Source organism: Solanum dulcamara, chromosome 4, assembly GCF_947179165.1.
Source record: "Solanum dulcamara chromosome 4, daSolDulc1.2, whole genome shotgun sequence".
In the NCBI taxonomy this organism is placed as follows: Eukaryota; Viridiplantae; Streptophyta; class Magnoliopsida; order Solanales; family Solanaceae; genus Solanum; species Solanum dulcamara.
Genome location: NC_077240.1, coordinates 7,626,942 through 7,645,909, shown reverse-complemented (window position 1 = coordinate 7,645,909; position 18,968 = coordinate 7,626,942). Strand labels below are relative to the sequence as shown.

Here is an 18,968-nt window from a genome sequence, read left to right as displayed (position 1 = left end):
TGTACTACTGATCCTTCAAGAAGAAATTGTCAAACTCGTGCTTCTTAATATCATTTTCTATCGCACTTTCTAATCAAATGTTTTTTTTATACTTATTATATACTACTCTAATAAACTAATAATGAAACCTCGAGAAGTAATTAAACTTGTTTACTGTGCTAGTACCCTAGGTATGTGGTGGCTTTACTTTTTTTGAATGAAAGTAGAGAAAGGACAGTATAAAGTTTCTCAAAAAAAAAAAAAGTCAACAATGTGGGATGGTCCATATTTACTTTTTTATGTTTTGTTTCCCCCTTTGAATCATTGATTAGGGTGCAGTTGCATTTTGAAAAATAATTTCTTTAACAAAATAAATTTCTTTAAAAATAAATAAATAATTTTATGAATAAAAATTTAAGATAAAAAAAATAAATTCTACTAATAAAATATTATATTAATTGTGTCATTTCTATCTTTCAACATACCTCATCTTCACGTCAATCCCCCATAGTCCTCATCCCATCACCACACACCGTTACCTCCCCATCACACCTGCCATGATTAAGGGTGGTAGCGGTATCAGAATCAAGACAACCGAACCGGTATCAACCAGAACCGAACCTGAACCAGCCATGAAAATGGTGGTTTCGTTCAGAATCGGACTGGTAATTTATATAATTTTCGTTCCGGTATTCTAATTTTTTTTTAATTAGTTAAATTAAATTAAATAATGAATAAAAAAATTCTAAAATACATTATTAATTTAATATTTCTTTCAAAATACATTTTTAAAGTTTAAATTTAAAATTTTAAACTTTAAAAATTTTAAATTTAAAATTTTAAACTTTAAAAATTTTAAATTTTCAAAGTTTAAAATTCATTTAAAATTTTCAAAGTTTAAATTTCAAATTTGAAACTAGAAATTTAAACTTGTAAAATTTAAAATTTTCAAAGTTTTAAAGTTTGAAATATTTGAAAATTAAAATACATGAAAAATACTTGAATTAAATTGAAGACAATAATAAAAAAAAAATAAGGCGAATAGCCTATCATTTTATTTATAAAAAAGTAATTAGTACAATTTATATTACAATTTACAAATATTAGAAGAGTACCTAATCGAAACAGCCACCTTCTAGGAAGGGTTCTGTTTTAATTAGGCCTCGAATTATCTAATATTTGTACTCTCCAAAATAGTCTCATCTTGATTCTCCTAACATTTCTATAGTTACTTGTTTTGGAAGTGGTTGTATAGCTTGTTCCTCCAATGCATTCATTCCGTCTTCACTTGAATCTACCAAAATATTGTTAACATCATATTCAAATTGGGCAGGTAGTGGCAGACGCCTAAAATTCCTACGCTCTACATTAATTCAATTCCTAAATAATACTAATATCTCTAAGCTGTCAAATGCTAACGAATACCTATGTTCTCTTATTTGAAATCTATTCATACTAAAAGCTCCCTCCGAAGCTACTGAAGATGCCTAAATAGCAACCAAATCTCGAACAACCCGTTGAAGTTTTGAAAATGCCTTGCCGCGAGTCCTCCACCAGTTCAAAAGGTCGGGTTTGCCTTCTACATCCTCAATACTTTTCTTTCCCTTATTAAGAAATTTATCAAAATCATTTTTTTCATTAGAAGTAAGTCCTAGATAACTTTCTAACATATCATCAATATTATCTTGAGAATATTTACACTTAGATGTTTGGGGTTCTTCTTACCGTACTACTTCATTTAAAATAGTAGTATTGTATAAGTCGTATAATTTTCTAGCTTCATTTTTAATACTATATTTAACCGTAGATAAACTAGGTTCTTCGTCATCTTTAATACCTAAATTTAAATAAAAAATTTCAACCATTAGTGATGCACCAATTTCTTTGTACATTGAATTTAATAAACAAGCCGTTAAATAAATTTGAAAAATAGGAAAAAAATATTTTTAAAATTTTTCAATCATCTTAACAATAGAATCTTTAATTTTTTTTATTTCGATAATCATAAAATTTAGTCAAAATTGCACAAATATTTGATAAAACAGAAAAAATAGTAGGGTAATAAGGTCCAGAATTTTATTTTGTAGCTAAGAATTTTTTTAAAAAAAAACTCCACAAGTTCTTTTACGTCATCCAGTCTGTTTCTGAAAGTCTATAATCCATATCTGCGCTATGAACATCCCAAACCATTTGCAAAGGTTTTCTATATTCATAAGCTACCTTAAGTATTTCAGATAAAGAATTTCACCTAGTAGCAACAGTTTTTGGAATTTTTCTATAAGGGAGATTAAATTCATGGCACCTATTTTCAAATTCTTTACGTCTAGATTTTAGTTGACATTTAAAAATAAAATGACATGCAGTTTCACATATAATGCAACTATTATTATACATTGTTATACCATCTCTAACAATTAAATTATATATATGTGCAGCACATCTAATATGAAAACCATCATCATAAATAGGGCTAAATACATCTTTTAAAATATCACCAGCAAATGTATTGTTAGAAGTATTGTCTAAAGTGACACTCATTATTTTATTAGTTATTCCAAAAAAAATTGTAACTCCTAAAATAGTTTGAGCAATATAAGCACTGATTTTTGAAACTTCACAACTTTTGTAACCCAAAATATGTTTTTGTAAATTTAAATTTTCATTGATCCAATGACCGATAATTATAAAATAATCATTATCATTTATACTACGGCTAATAACAGAAGTTATAGCTATTCTACAAGTATTACAATAAAATAAACAACAAAGATAATGAAAACGTTGGCCTTGATAATCAAAAATGACTTTTTTAATAGTGTTTCTTGAAAAAAACATTAAACGAAGAATTATACACTAATCTAATATAATGAATAAAATCAAGACTTTCACCAAAACTAAAAGACAATTCAGTAACAACAATCATTTTAACCAATTCTTCTACTATATGAACGATGTGTACTAAGGCTAGAAACATTAGAAATGTTTAATGTCGATTATACCATGTTAGAGCCCTCTACTCCCACAAATGCACCACGGAGGGCGTACCATTTTTTATTGCATCCGCTATTGCGTTAGCTTCCAAAAATTCTCTTTTACAACAACCCATCAAATGATTTCGTAAATGCTTTGTACCACCAGCCTCTCTAGCAGTTTTATAGTTTACGACATGCTTACATTTATTACAAATTGCTTTTGTTTTATCTTCACTTTGAGTCAAAAATTGTCAAACAACAGATTTTTTTTTACGTTCAGGCTTAGACTTAGTTCTACTAGGATGTACAGGGAGAGTGAGAGAGGGAGCGAGAGCGGGAGCACGAAAAGGACTAGTAGCCGTAGGTGGCTCAGTTTCATCATCATCAAAAATATCAACATCATCATTATCTACATTATCATCATCATCATTCATCAAAATCACCATATTTTCTATCTAAATATTCATGGTCTAATTGAGTATTACTATCAATATCAAAGCAAGTATCATTTACATGCGTATAATCATTCGTGTCAATACGTAATGGTAGTTTTCTAGTTTTAGATTTAGAAGAACTACCACCAAATTTAATTTTTCTGGTTAAAATATTAGCAACACTACCCAAAATTATTTTTTTACCTTTTCTTAAAATATTTTTATCTCCGAAATCCATATTAAAATTTTACAAATATGCAAATTAAATATAATACAAAAATTAAACACAAACAGATAAATAAGTAAACTAGTGAAAACTAAATAAGAGAACTATTAAAATTTTACAAATATGTCAATTAAATATATAACGTAAATTAAACACAAACAAATAAATAAGTAAACTAATAAAGACTAAATAGATGAAAATTGTAAGTTGGAACGAATGTACCGAGCGTCTGCGCAAAAACAAACGTAAAAGCCGAAAATTGATGAACTTGATGATTGATGATACTCCAAAATAATCCACAAAAATTTTCCAACTAATATAATTTAAGAACACTTAATAAAGTATTTTAGAACTATTGAAACTTGAAAGAGTTGAGAGTTGAGAGAGTAGAAAGTAGTGTGAAAAAATTGTAAAAGGGTGAGGGTTTTTTGTAGTTAAAAAACAGGACCTAATTATATTTTTTATAAACTTTAGGGTATTATAAAAAATGGGGGATAGGGGGTGTGTTTAGGGGGGGCTTATTTGGTGATGTAGCCGTTGGGGTGGGCCCTCCCAATGGCTATACAACGAGCAATTTTTTTTTAATTTTCAGGCGAAAAGTTTTGGACCAGACCGGATTGGATCGGTACTGGCACTTACCGAACCGAGACGAACCGGTAAAATCCAACCCATCCATCCCGTTCCACCTATCGGACCCCCCTAGCCCTACCCTTACCGAAGCTTATCGGAACTGGGACAGAACCGGCCCCGGACCGGTATCGATACCAGTAAATCTCGATTCCGCTGCTAGCCTTGACCATGATATTTATTTAAATTATATACAAATATTTTAAAATGATATTTTTGCTTATCTACTAAACACAAAAAAAATTAAGAAATTTGCTTATTTTCTTAGAAAATTTACCAAACACACCTTAGGAGAATATTTACATTAGTGACATTTTAGCACACACTAGCATAGAATGAATATACGAGTACAAAAAATAACTACATGTTAAGGCTAAATTATTAATTAAATTATCTCTTAATTTTTTTTAAATTAGACATATATTTTTAGTGTAGTAGACAAATAAAAATGGAAGGAGGGAGAACTCCTTCCGTTCATATTACTTAACCCTTTTAACTAAACACGCCCACCTGATATAATATTTGTTAAATTTTATATAAATATTTTAAAAATAAAATAAAACAAAATATTTATTTTTGATATAGGAGCAAAGTAAAATAAAATAAATGGAGTATTTTGGATTTTTTTATTTTTATTTTTTGTAAAAACGACAATTAAAGTGATCCATGGGAGTATAAAAATCTTTATAGAGTATTACCGCTTTTCTTTTTAGTGTTTAAAGTTCACATTAGAATTTTAATTAAATTTAAATTATGCACTGTAGAATTTATTCGAAAGATGATAATCCCAATAAAATTTTCTTTATATCCAAAACCTTCAATTAAGGGTCAAACAAATCCACTACTACTGGTAGAGTATTACCTCCTAATACACCTCAAACCTTGATGAATTTGCTTCTTCTAACATTGGTTTTCACTTTTCACAAGTTATACTTATCCTTTATTGCTATGATTAGCCCCATAGATTGTCGGTAATGCAAACTATGCGACCAAAATGATGACACGTGTCTTTATCACGTGAGAGGTCATGTCCTAATCCGACGCTTAAGGGGTGGGGTCACGTGACATGCCTTGGTTTAAATAATTAACAACATTTTCATTTGAGTGACCAACAAAGAATAAAAATGTCTGCATCAGTATTATTCTAAAACTTTTAACCACTTGGTTCAAAGCCTTATCTGTTTGCCTCTAAATTATAAAAATAATAATAATAATTGTAATTTAGACTTTGGGATTTTAACATTTTTAATAATTTTACTAGCTTTACCCTAATAATCGTTATTGGTATATATTCAACCTATATTAAGTATATTATCAACGCGTTGTTTAACACTCCCCCTAGAATGTCCACGTGAAATGTGCCTCATTAAAATCTTACTAAAAAAAACAGTGGAAAAATCTTAGTGAAAGAAAAATAGTATACATATCTGGTAATACGCCTTGAGTGCTGCCTCATTAAAAACCTTGTTAGGAAAACCCAGTGGGACAAAACCTAGACTAAGGAAAAAAGAGTGCAGCGCGTATTATACTCCCCCTGATGAAGACATCATTTAATATCTCGAAGACGCCGCATTCCAATTTTATATCTCAATTTCTCAAAGGTTGAAGTTGGCAATGCTTTGGTAAATGCAGTAATGAGATTGTTTCATTCTAAATCAAAAATCTTGAGTTTGAGTTCTGGGTATGGATCATATTGGGAGCGTCACTCTCTAATGGGCCTTGCAATGCATAATCTAAATTTAATCGGAGCTCAAATTTGGACTCCAAACACCGGATGAGAAATAAAAAAAAGTGTATTATCAATGCAATATACACGCTGAATTTTAGCAAATGATATATAGCGTAAAAACCTCGGAATTTGGTATTAAGCGCTAAATTGAAAATACCATTGCCCCAATCTGAATTTAGAGATGAAATTCACAACACTCATAAATTTTCGATATTAGTGAAATTTAATTTTAATATAAAGATTATAACTTTTCTTACACTTATGTCTTAGTGTGCATCATATCGAAATTTCATTCACAATTATAATTTTATGCAATTAATGATCAGACAAACAAATACTTTTGTAATTTTAGCCCAAAAAAAATAATAAGCTTATTGAAAAGCGAATAATAATAGTCAAGGCCTCCATTTTTGGTAAACATAAAAGAGAAAACATGAAACTTGTGTTTAACGAGTGAAAAATATATTGAAAGGTAAAAATAGAAATGCCCTTTTTCTTTAGATTGTATGAATCATATTTCATAAAATAATAAAAAAGAAATTATACATGGCCTCTTTTCAAATAGTCGGAACAATTTTTTTTTAAAAAAGAAGAAAATTTGGATCACTTCTTTGGAGTTATATGATTGTTCGGTTTTCCTTGGTTGCTTCTATTAGCATTTATGTATATCTATCTATGTTATATTAATTCTCAATTCTAACCTTGATTATGATATTTAATTAAAGTCATGAGTTTGAATTGTGAAATCAGATATTAATGCATGTATCGAGGTAAATTATCTATATCATACCTTTTAAAAATGTGATTCTTCTTCAAACCCTGCATGAATGTGAGATGCTTATTACACCAAATTATCTTTTAATTCTACTTTCCATTGCAAATACTTTTGACTATGATAATTAACAAAAGTTTCACAAGATCACTCTAACTCTGGTCATAAAATAAAATCATTTAATTTTAATACAACTATTGCATCGTTTTAATGGAATGAGATTTTTTTAATTGGAGGGGGGAGGTGAAAGGGAAAGAAAATGGCTTTAGAAGCATTATTGGACCTCTCTCTTCAAGATACGATAATGTTCAATCCTACAAAAGAATGAGATTACATATAATGATTTCAATTATGGAGTCTTCATTAAGTTTAAACTCACAACAGTAAAATGAATATATTACTTATTCCCCTGTAATTTTAAAGAAAAATTACACGAATTGGATTTATTAAGCAAAATATTTATTCGAATTGAATTTAATTCAAACTATTTATCCTCATTGGATCCACGACTCAAACTATTTACCCAATTGCCCTCTTGTTCTATTCACTGAACCACTGGTTTTTCATCCTTGATATTATCGGAGTATATATATACTCGATGATGTCTATATACTTTAATGGTATCAAACAGTAATTGAACAAGCTTTTAATGAGTAGTGTTGAAGCACTGCGTCTTCCACTATGATACCATCAAAATATATATATATACTACGATGATATTAAAAAGTAAATACAAATTAATAATTAAAAACACGAAGGTATAAAAATAAAGGGATAACCACTTGTAAATAATTTTTCTTTTGGGTACAAGTGTTCTTTTCCCAATTTTAAATATGTAGAAATTTACTTCCAAAATTCAACCATCATGCAAATGTTTGAAAATCACTTTTTTTTTGTTGCCAAATATCTCAAATATAAAAAAAATATTTTTTCACAGTCCCTTTAAGTTTTTAAAAGTGTATTTCGCTTTTGCCCAATCTACAAAGAAATAACCAAAGGAAAGAATTGGAGAAGCAATAATTATAATTTTTTCATCTTAAACTCAATATATAATATGCATTATTAAAAGAAGAATTAAAAATCAAATATAGTTCATTCATCTTATATTATTTTTACCAAGACCAATATTCTAATGGTATTAATATAAATTTTTGCATGTGAGTTTGATTCTTGCCGTCCATTGACCTTAATGCTCATGTGTTAGAAAAAATATTTCAATAAAAAATAGTTAATTGACTAAATGTAATATTTTTTTATTTTAATTTATTTATCCGAATTTTAATTTTATGATTTTATACATGTTATGTGAGATGTTAAAATTTTCTCAATGAAATTTTATGTGATGTGAATATATATGTGCAAAACCAACTTCAACTTTCGAAAACTATTTTTCAATACAATTTGAATAACTTATTTTTTTTTTCAAAATTTCAACTAAATTTATGCTAAATGCGAGCTTAATAAAAGGTAAGAAAAAAGAGGAATAAATTGATTGGGTGATTGGAACCACCATTAGTGGGTGTGAAAGCAGCATAATATCTTTCCTATGAGAGATATGGTATGAAGAAAAAGTCATCCTTTACTCATTTCACTTGTCAGAGAAGACTGTCACTCTCTCTAAAATTATCGAAAACCTCAAAGCGCTCTCTCTCTCTCTTCACACTTCTCGCATTTTAGAAGAACCAAAACACGAACTTCCAAGACTTTCCTTTTCAAATAGTGAGAAAGTAATTCGTCTGCGTTTGATCTGAATCTTCAACTGATTTTTTCTTTTCAATTTCTACAATTTTAATATGCATTTTGTGGTGTAAATTGATTGAAAATTTCACTTTGCTGGAATCATTGAAGAAGAAATGCACCGTTACTGCTTCGTATTCATCGAGGTTAGTTTTAGTTTTGTTATATACATGTTGAGCTTGCAATATATGATTTTCATTCTTAGATGATCTTTCGTAACTGCTTGGACACGGATTTGCGGATTTATTCTTAATTTTTTTCCCGTTACTTACTTGTAATTTGTCGGATTATGCGTTGAAAATATTGTGTAATTTCACGTTTTATCATCAGTGTGTGTATGAAGGAGTTGATTTAGTGTTAAAACTAAGATACTGCAATTTGTTGGAGAGAAACTAGTCGTGAAGATGGAAGTTTGAAATCTATGTTCATATTCTTAAGCAATATCAAATAAAAGAGAATTCATATTTTGAGCAGCTCATTTTGTCATGATGAGCTGTGGAAAAATCGTCAGAGAGGTCCTACTTTGATTAGGAAGGCTTAAGAACGATACGAGAGAGCTGTTTTCGCTAAACAGAATTGGGTAATTGCGGTCACTTCTGCTTATACTTTCTTCACTCTCATTTCACCTAAAAAGGACTATTCATATTGTGTATAGATCTGTTTATTTTACTTTAGGCGAAGTATGTCATTTTATTTCATAAATTACTTGGACTTGAATTAAATGGAACAGATAATGAGAGGATTTATATATCTAACATGAGTTAGTTTGGCGTTGAGGCGTAGTGATTGATTGATATATGGTTTCTTTTATAATTCAATGAAAAGTATTGGTGTTTCTGCTGTTGTTTGAATTCAATATTTGCATAGTCTTCTCAATCTAATTTCTAAGCAAAACAGAAATTTGTTATTCATCAGGAATATATGTACTGTATTTTCACATTTCTCTTAGGTATTAACCTCTTGAATCTTTGCCCAAGTCCCTAGCTGTGAAATGTATGTGTTGGCTTTGTTAAACCTTTGTAGGATGGCTTACTGGAGATGCAGTGTACTTTTCCATTTTTTCTTTGTCTTTGCCTCCAACAGTTGACTGGGCTATAGCTAAAAATGTCCTTTGTCTAAAGATGTGGTGCCACTAGATATTCGAATTGAGAGTACCTTCTCATTGGGGCATGCCGGCAACCTTGCGCCGGATAACTATCTAGTGCGGGAGTAATCCATCTAGCTGAATACTTGTTTGAGTATTCTATCGTGCCTACTAAAATAGGCATCCCTATACTGGTGTGTCTTGTGTGCTTATTAGTGCCATTGAGGAGTGGCTGAAGAAACCAATATGTTTCTTGATGTTGGAACTCATAGAACCTGGCATACGGCCATAACAACCATAAGAACTCTATATTCAAGACTAACATAATGAAGTAATTTCTCTGTCTCTTTCATTCAGCATCCTGATTGATGGTTCATTCTGAACCCCCACCCCCAAATAAAAACTGGAATATAAATGCAATGCGCTAAATGTGGTTTGGACATTATCCTTTGCCTGGTCTTCTCAACTTGGTTGATGCTCAATGAATCAATATTTTTATTACTGTGTTTTGCTTCCTATTTGCAGCACTTTTGTTTAGCTCATACCGACTATCTTCATTTTGCGTAGTTTTTGTCAGAATTTCTCTTCAACTATATTGAGTTAAGAACCTTGTCATCAAATTAGGTAGACAGGAACATCTATGGGATGGAGGGCTGTGCCAGAAGGAATTATGCGGACAGGCGCAGAGATTAGTGTCAGTGACTTCTGCAAGGTTCATTTATGGCGTCCACTGGCCTTGGCCACGGAGGAGCAGGCAGTTCTAGAAGTGCTAATGGATTCAAGAGTTCATCTAGTTCAGTTGACTGGCTGGGAAGAGAGATGTTTGAGATGAGGTTGAGAGACAGGGCGGACCATGATGATGACGGGGTGAGCTTCTAAATTTTCACTGTACCAAGTAGTCAGTGTTCCATGGTTAACCTTATCACTAGTGGTCTTAGTCACAGCAATAACTAGGTTCTCTGTTAAGTTGAACATACTATGTTTTCACTGGAGTTTGTTGACATTTGTTTTTCTCCGGAATAGTGTGCCTGACATTGCTGCTGCTTCAGTATCCACTTTATGGTCCTTGGATAGACACATTGGTCATATGTACTTAAAAGTCACAGGCTTAAATACTCTTCAGGCTACACTTCTTTGGATATAGACAGGATTTGAATATCTTACCTAAGTTAGTTCATATCAACCTTTATATTGTATTCATTCAAATGACTTGTCATCAAGTTCATTTGAATGTTTAAAAATTGATTTTAATGTTGAAATATCCTTGCTAATCCAGATGCCTCCCACCCAATGAACCTATCAACAAATATACATTATATTATAAAGGTCTTGCACATGGAGAAGTCAAGTATTTTTCTGTTCAACGCCCCAAGAAGCATGATTAGTTATAAATATGGTAACTATAAGTACACAAATCTTAATGATAATTATAATTACGGGCCTTAAGTCAATATTCCTAAGGAATTCTCTTTCATTATCAATGTAAGACCTATTCATTCTGTAACTAAATTTTTCTGACAATCCTGTGTTTCTCTTCTGTCACTCTCCCTTCCCCCTAAGCGCTGCATTCTCTCTCTTTGCAGCTGTCTCTCTCTGAGACTTGCTTTCTTCCCTTCATTGTTAGATTTAACAATTTTTTTTTGTTGCTCTAGTATATATTATGATTTTGTCTCTCAAGAATACTTCTCCCACTCAGCTTATTGGAGCATTATAGCTTCAATGATCATTTATCTGGAAACATCATTCTTTCTATCTTTGTGTAATAATCATGCAGGACAGTGAACCAGATATAATTGATGGTGTGGGTGCAGAAACAGGGCATGTTATTAGAACAAGTATTGGTGGTCGAAATGGTCAACCTAAGCAGGTTCTATTTAGTTATGAGAAGTATTACTTATCATTTGGTTGGGATGAAAAATGACTATTTTTATTTGGATTCACAGAATGTAAGTTACATAGCAGAACATGTCGTTGGAACTGGTTCTTTTGGTGTGGTTTTCCAAGTAAGAACTGCTATATTTTCTGGGTTATCTTTATATCAAAAAGTGTGTATATATGCGTGTGTGTGTATTCTTTCTGGATTATCTACTCCTGTTTTTCTTTACAGTGTTCTATATTATTATGATATAAATTTGCTATTGTCACAGGCGAAATGTAGAGAGACTGGAGAGATTGTGGCAATTAAGAAGGTTCTTCAAGATAAGCGCTACAAGAACAGAGAACTGCAGATTATGCAAATGTTGGATCATCCTAATATTGTTGCTCTTAAGCACTCTTTCTTCTCAACAACAGACAAGGAGGAAGTATACCTCAACCTTGTCCTTGAATTTGTTCCAGAATCTGTCAATCGTATTGCAAGACAATACAGCAGAATGAACCAGAGGATGCCATTGATATACGTCAAACTCTATACCTATCAGGCATGCTGCATTTTCTGGTGGTTCTAAACTATTAATTAGACACTAGCTTGATCATGTAGCCTTTGTGTCTCTGAACAAAAGTTGTTACATCTCTCATTGTGGACATAGACCTGGTGCTTCTTGTGCTATATTACTTTTGCTAGTTTTGAGTTTTATATGCCTTGTTTACTGTGCAGTACCTGCTGACAGCTTAGTCTTCTTCCTTTACTTTATTTAGCTTTTTTTTGGTTTGTGTGTGTGTGTGTGTGGAGATACATGGTGGGGGATCCACCATTTTACTGTCACATGGTGCAAATACTTAAGTTGGGAACATGTTTATACATTTGCTGCATATCACGAACTTGTAATTTTTCTCGATTTTTGGACCTTTCCTCCTTGTGATGGTTTATCAAGTTGCTCTAAGTGTTAAACTTTTTCACCAGTCAATTGTCTAGTTGTTACTCGTTATAATTAACTTTCAAGATGTACAGTTGTTGGGAGAACAAAATATTCTGTCGCTGTCTAAGTTGAACAACTTCCTGGTCCCCTTCCCCCCCAAAAAAAGAGAAAAAACTAACAGAATAAGGAAAACAAAGAGGGTAAAATGTTAGAGATCAATGAGAGAACCTGTTAAAGAAAGAGTAGAGAACTTCTAGTGTTTTTGTCTGTAAGTTGTTTTATAGCCATCTTGGCTTGTATGAATTATTATTTGTACATATGATTAATGTTGCCTGTAACATGGACCAAAAGTCCATCAGATTCATTGGCACACTGTCTATTGAAAATAAGTCAATGTTTGTAGCCCACAGGTCGACATTAGACTATTGCTTTCCTTCTGTTCTTTTGATTGTCAACCTAGCTTTACTAGTTTTCGTGGATGAAGAGTATGTATTCTTGAAACCAAGAGAAGGGCCTTAAAATATTTTGAATTGTTTTATTAGAAAATTTACCATTAACTGCTTGCAGAAAATTCAAACTTTTAATGCTGGACTAGTTGTTGATTTGAGGCCATGTTATGTCTCACATACTATACCATTTTCCTTTGTTTGTCTCAGATATGCAGGGCGCTGGCTTATATTCATAACTGTATTGGCATCTGTCACCGTGATATCAAGCCTCAGAATCTACTGGTTAGGTGTTTCTTTTATGATAGGGGATTTTTACTATTTTAACTACACACTTTGTTAATTTTTACTTTTTCTTGTTCTGGACCTCATTCTTTGGGTAATTATTTTCTGGATCAAAGGTCCTCTAATAATGATTAGATAATTAGGTGTGTTTTTCTTTCCTTTTCTGAATGAGTATGATTAGCTGAAATGCATTATTTGCACGTGTGATTTTGTGACTTTAATAATCTAGTTGGATCAACTGTACTTTTTTGCTTACATAATAGACTTTGATATGATTCTGTATTGTATCTTTAGATGTCATAAGGTGAAACTGAGTGAACAAAATTCCACACTTTATCTCATAGAAAGCCCCGTTCTTCATCAAAAAATTCTCACAGAAAGTAATATAATAAAATAAAAACTCACAGAATGTCCTATTTAATGAAAAGTTAAAACTCTATAGCAAAAAGGACGTAAGGGTTTCAACAGAGAAACACCCGACCGTTTTACATAAATGATTGCAAATTGTATATTTAGGGTCTTATGATGTGTGTATAATGATATATTATTCCCGGTAAAATACTCCAATTTTGGAAAAACTCTAAGATCATTACGAGTGAAGTGGTAAAGGGCTTTGAAAAGTTCTTTAACTTACTATTATTTGATAGACAAGCCACTGAGTAGACTCTATTCTAACCAAGTAACTTAGTATCTAGCAGATCAAGAATACAAATCTTTTTAAGTTGAACTGTCTAAGAGGCTATACATTTACACCTTTTAGAAAGAGAGCTGCAATAGCATAATCTTATTGTAGAATGCATGATGAAGTCAGCTTACTTTTGCGTAGTGTTATCTTACTGCTATTGATGGTGTCTTCTGATAATCACTGTGATTTCTTTTTCTCTCTTAGCTGAATTAGTTTTTAATACTTAGGTAAATCCACACACACATCAGCTGAAGCTTTGTGATTTTGGAAGTGCAAAAGTTTTGGTAATTTCTCTCTGCAAAGACCACTTTGAATTTAAGAATTACACACTTGCTACAGTTCTCCGACTTAATCTTTGACTACTGGCTAGGTGAAAGGTGAACCCAATGTGTCATATATCTGTTCGAGATATTATCGTGCCCCTGAACTCATATTTGGTGCCACCGAATACACAACAGCTATTGATATTTGGTCTACAGGTTGTGTAATGGCCGAGTTACTTCTTGGACAGGTACGTTCATGTCTTATTGTTTTTGTGCTATTCCTAATCATATGTTGTTTTCTTTGTTCTAATATTTCTAACAAATTTTGTTCAACAGCCATTGTTTCCTGGAGAGAGTGGGGTTGATCAATTAGTAGAGATTATAAAGGTGAATTTCAGAAACTTTTCTACTTTTGATATTATCTTCTCAAAAGATACTTTGCTGATTTTCTTACCTTTACAATTTAGTTGGACCTTTGTTGCCTCAGTAAATAAGAGAACATGTCACCTTTGGGAACATCGAATAGTAAAAAAAATAAGAGAGCATGTTTACACATTATGGCTTAAGAGTTCACACAGTATGATCGTAGACAAAAATTATCTATGTGATATTAATACCTAATGTGTATACGAAAAATATCCAGTTTTCTTAGTTCAATGGGCAAAAAATTAGAGGAAGCAAAGATATTGTATCCTACATTCGTTGAAATTTGTGCAACTGGCACTTGTTCGCTTTTGTCCTCTATTGGATATCTTTTGTTCTATTTGTACCAATTAAAAAGTAAGCTATATTTCGTTCTATACTAAATATCTCTCCTTGAGTCAATGAAGTTCACTCATCCACTTTTTAACTTTTGAAATGCCCAACTAGATTTAGGGGTTCTTGTTGATGAACACATTAACTCATGTCTCTGGTGCTGTCAAACACTCTTTAAAATGTTGTTTTATGCTTCCCCTGGAAGAGGGTTGGAGTTGGGTGGGGGTTAAAGTCCTCTTTATACATACCCTTGGACTATTTTTTTGAGGATGGCTTTTGTTTATAATGTAGCTGTTCATGTTGACAGAAAAAGATGGATTGTTATTTGTCGGCCCACTTATGTAGGCAGGATTTATCTATATATTTAGTGCTGTAGGATTGGCAGTATTTGCTATGGACCATCTGCTCCAATAATAAGTCGAATTCCCTTTTCCATTCCAAATGTTATGCAGGTATTGGGGACACCTACTAGAGAGGAGATAAAATGCATGAATCCAAACTATACCGAGTTCAAATTTCCACAAATAAAGCCACACCCATGGCACAAGGTATTTTGTGTAAACTAAAGCTGAGATTTAACATATAAAGGTTTATTATTAGTGTTCACTGCATCATGCTTATGTGCTCATCGTCATTCCATCACTTTTACTTTTTAATGAAAAAATGGGTTATGATCATAGCTTTTGTTTTATTCTTCCTTCTACAGAAAGTTGGATGTAGGTAACCAGAAATACGGACTACTTCATTTGTTTCATTTTTTCATGACATCAGTCATGAAAAATGACATTAGAAGTACTGATGTTAATTAATTAAAGTTGATCAAGGACAGTTTTGGAAGTTGCTTCTTTCTGCTTAAGAACTTAAACGTCCCAAGGTGGATAAAGTACTTGCGCCCAAAAAGGGGGTCAACATAGATTAACAAAATATGGATGTAAGTCATGTGTAAATAAATCTGATAACTTGATTTTTCTTAAGGTTGTATTTGCCTCATTTTATTGCTGTATTGGATCTGGCTTGACGATCTCTAGGGAAGAGTCAGTGGTATAAAATTCTTCGAAGAGAGCCTCTCTCTCTTCCTGGCAACGATGGTAAATGACATCTAGAAATTTCTAAAAGCAAGTGGGAACTGCTGTTTTGGAGAAAAAAGTAAGACTGGTGGGTAACTTTTTTACTCACCCTTCCACGGTTTGGAAAGATGGATCTCTGGAGGAATTAAGAATGAGAGCAGAAAATTAGAACTTGTTGCCAAAAGATAGAAAACATATTGCGCTTGGTCCAGAATATCTTAGAGAGTGGTGGTATGTTGGTGCTCCTCCCTAATATGATACTTGGAAACTATAGTCTGTCAAATACCATGAAAGACGTGAACATTCTTCCCACTGGTTCACAAGTGTCTGACAGTACGGCATTCTAAGATCCAAATTATTCAGAACAAAATGTGAGTAGAGATCTAAGTGGGGATAAACACAGAAGAATATCAAACTGGAAATATTTTTAGAAGAGTTTTACGATGAGCCTTGATTTCGTCCTGTCTTACACAGAGAAATACTTCTATTCGAGGCTGTTTGAGATGCTTTCAGAATGTATACCATATCATATTAGTTAAAAAAAGTATAACACCGTGTCATTGCCAGCTGTAGTACTAGTGTTTAGAGTTTAACTAGCATTTAATGTGATGCACCTAGAAACTTATGCTATCAACTAGTCCAGTGAAATATTGCCAATATAATCTGTCCATGGGAACATTCTCATTTATTGTCCTTTATTCCATAGATCTTGATGAATTGTGCTTCTTTTTCACTGATTGTTTTCCATCATGTACAGAGAGTTCATATTTCTCAGTCGCCACTTTTCCTTTCGTAAGTAATTTCCTCTATGCAAGTCTAACTGTACGTCATGCTGCATCTTTCAGGTTTTCCAGAAGCGATTGCCTCCAGAAGCAGTTGACCTGATTTGTCGTTTTTTCCAGTATTCACCCTATTTGAGATGCACTGCTGTAAGTCTTCGTTCATTTTGAATTAATTCAATCACATTGTCATGAGGTTTGGATGTAGCTGCCTATTGATTTCTGCATTGATCGTGCAGTTAGAGGCTTGTATTCATCCATTCTTTGATGAATTAAGGGATCCTAATGCTCGTCTTCCCAATGGTCGCCCTCTTCCACCACTTTACAACTTCAAACCCCAAGGTAACGTACACCAAAAATGGCTATTTTGCCACATTGTAATTAACTTATGTGGGTGACTTATTAGATTAGATACGACTGATTTCAGACTGAGGCTTTGGAACTAAATAATCCTGATTTCAACTGCAACCACAGAAGAGTACGAAAAAAAGATGACTTCAACTAATTTATATTGAGGTGTAGTTGATTGATTATGATGATGTTCTCTAATTATGATCGATATCACTTGGGCAGATTTTATGCTGGTTGGTTGAGCTGTTTCTGCTCCAGCATGGTTCTTAGTTCTTAACTGCTTTTGATCTAAGTATTCACCATGTAGGTTGATCCTGGGATCACTTTGCCTACTTATGTTGCACCTACACTTCTAAGGAATGCAGTTAGCTACCATACATGTACAACCGTTCAAAAATAAAAATGATAAAAATAGCTTAATTTCTATCACTGATAAGCTAATCCTAACTCCTGCAAATAAAATGTCCCACTCTTGATGGAGTTACCCTGTGGAATATCTTTAAACTATAATACATTTCAGAAAAAATAAACTAAAAGAAGAAAAGGAGGTTCTGAGTTAATAATCATAGTCTCAGAGAAAGGGTTTTTAAGTTGTTTAGACAAAGAAAATCTCAAAACAAAGGAAAAACTAGAATAGGAGAAGAAACACTAGATGATTTGTTTGTAGATAGATGACTGTAATGGAACCTAGTGAAGGACCAAGCGGATAATCCCACAACCTCACAATATTTAGACAAACTCCTCATAATATGTGATGGTATTAGTTATTAGTATTGTGATATGACACCATTCATATGTTTTGCTATTGATATTTCACATACAGCATTTTCATAATAATAGACAAAAATTAACTATTGGTATTCTTTTTCAAATTTTCTTCTGATATGAAATGTACTTATTTATATGTCATAGTCGTGTTATCTTTAATCTTTGCTCGATCATGTAACCACTAAGTGTCTATGATTGATTCCACCACAAGACAAGTAGATTTAGAGTTTTATCGAGACGTGTGAAGAAACAGATGAAAAATGGAAGTCCCTACTTCCTACTCATATACCTCCGTTCTCCAAAATGGTACCGGGTTATTTCTTCAACTGAATAAGTGTTCATATTCAAATTTCATATTTGCTATTAGTGATTAAGCCATATATCATTCAACATTTGCCACTTGTGGCAATATCTTACAAATGTCTGAATATTCAATTTCTCAATTTGTTAGCCCTAAACTTTCTCCAGCTCTTTTGATGCATGTATCCTCATTATTGTGGTATGCACCTTTGTAGAGCTCACTGGAATTCCTACTGAAACTCTCCAGCGCCTCGTTCCAGAACATGCTCGAAGGCAGAATTTATTCATGGCTTTACGACCCTAGTGACTATTTCGTGTTCTGCCACTGTCCCAAAGTACAATGTGATAAAAGTGTTTGCACATCATCCGTGAGTGCTTGCTAAATGTGGTTGTAGATCAAGTTCACAACGCTGTTAGACTTGCCGTTGCAAGTATGTGAGAGAGCATCTTGTAATTTTTCCCAATAGCTGTTACAAATACTGTGCATATATGTCAAAGCACGTTTTGTATACTTTGAAAAATACTGTGAGATTTAGGTTTGGATGAAGAAAAGCTGAGGTTTTTTATATAATTATATCAGTTTTTCTTTAAGCACCAATTTGCTTCATGGGCATAAATAGCTAATTTTCAGATAAAAATCAGTATTTCCTTGCATGTGTTATTCAGTGAAGCACGAACACATATGCACACGTTATTTATCTGGGACCAGAAGAGCTGTTCTTAGCAAATTGGATTATTGTTGGTTTTGATAATCGTATCTCCAATTGACTGTTGATATTGCATTTTTCAAGAGCTATTCTCATGTCTTATCCCCTGATCATGGATGTTTATAGCTTGTTGCTCTGAGGCCTGAGATAAGAAGTTGCAAGTACTCTTGGCATTGTCAATTCAGTTGCTTCTTTATCCTTAT

The 18,968-nt window shown here is 32.4% G+C and overlaps 1 protein-coding gene across 1 annotated transcript; it reads left to right on the top strand.

The window, feature by feature from the left end:
- Positions 1–8,307: 8,307 nt before the first annotated feature.
- LOC129885908 (shaggy-related protein kinase kappa) lies at positions 8,308–18,649 on the top strand. The gene is made up of 13 exons (XM_055960382.1): positions 8,308–8,622; positions 10,185–10,427; positions 11,335–11,427; positions 11,504–11,563; positions 11,708–11,980; positions 13,015–13,089; positions 14,002–14,058; positions 14,145–14,285; positions 14,374–14,424; positions 15,246–15,341; positions 16,706–16,789; positions 16,879–16,981; positions 18,274–18,649. The coding sequence occupies exons 2-13, from the start codon at positions 10,281–10,283 to the stop codon at positions 18,360–18,362; spliced, it is 1,269 nt and encodes a 422-aa protein (XP_055816357.1). The 5' UTR covers positions 8,308–8,622; positions 10,185–10,280; the 3' UTR covers positions 18,363–18,649.
- Positions 18,650–18,968: the final 319 nt, after the last annotated feature.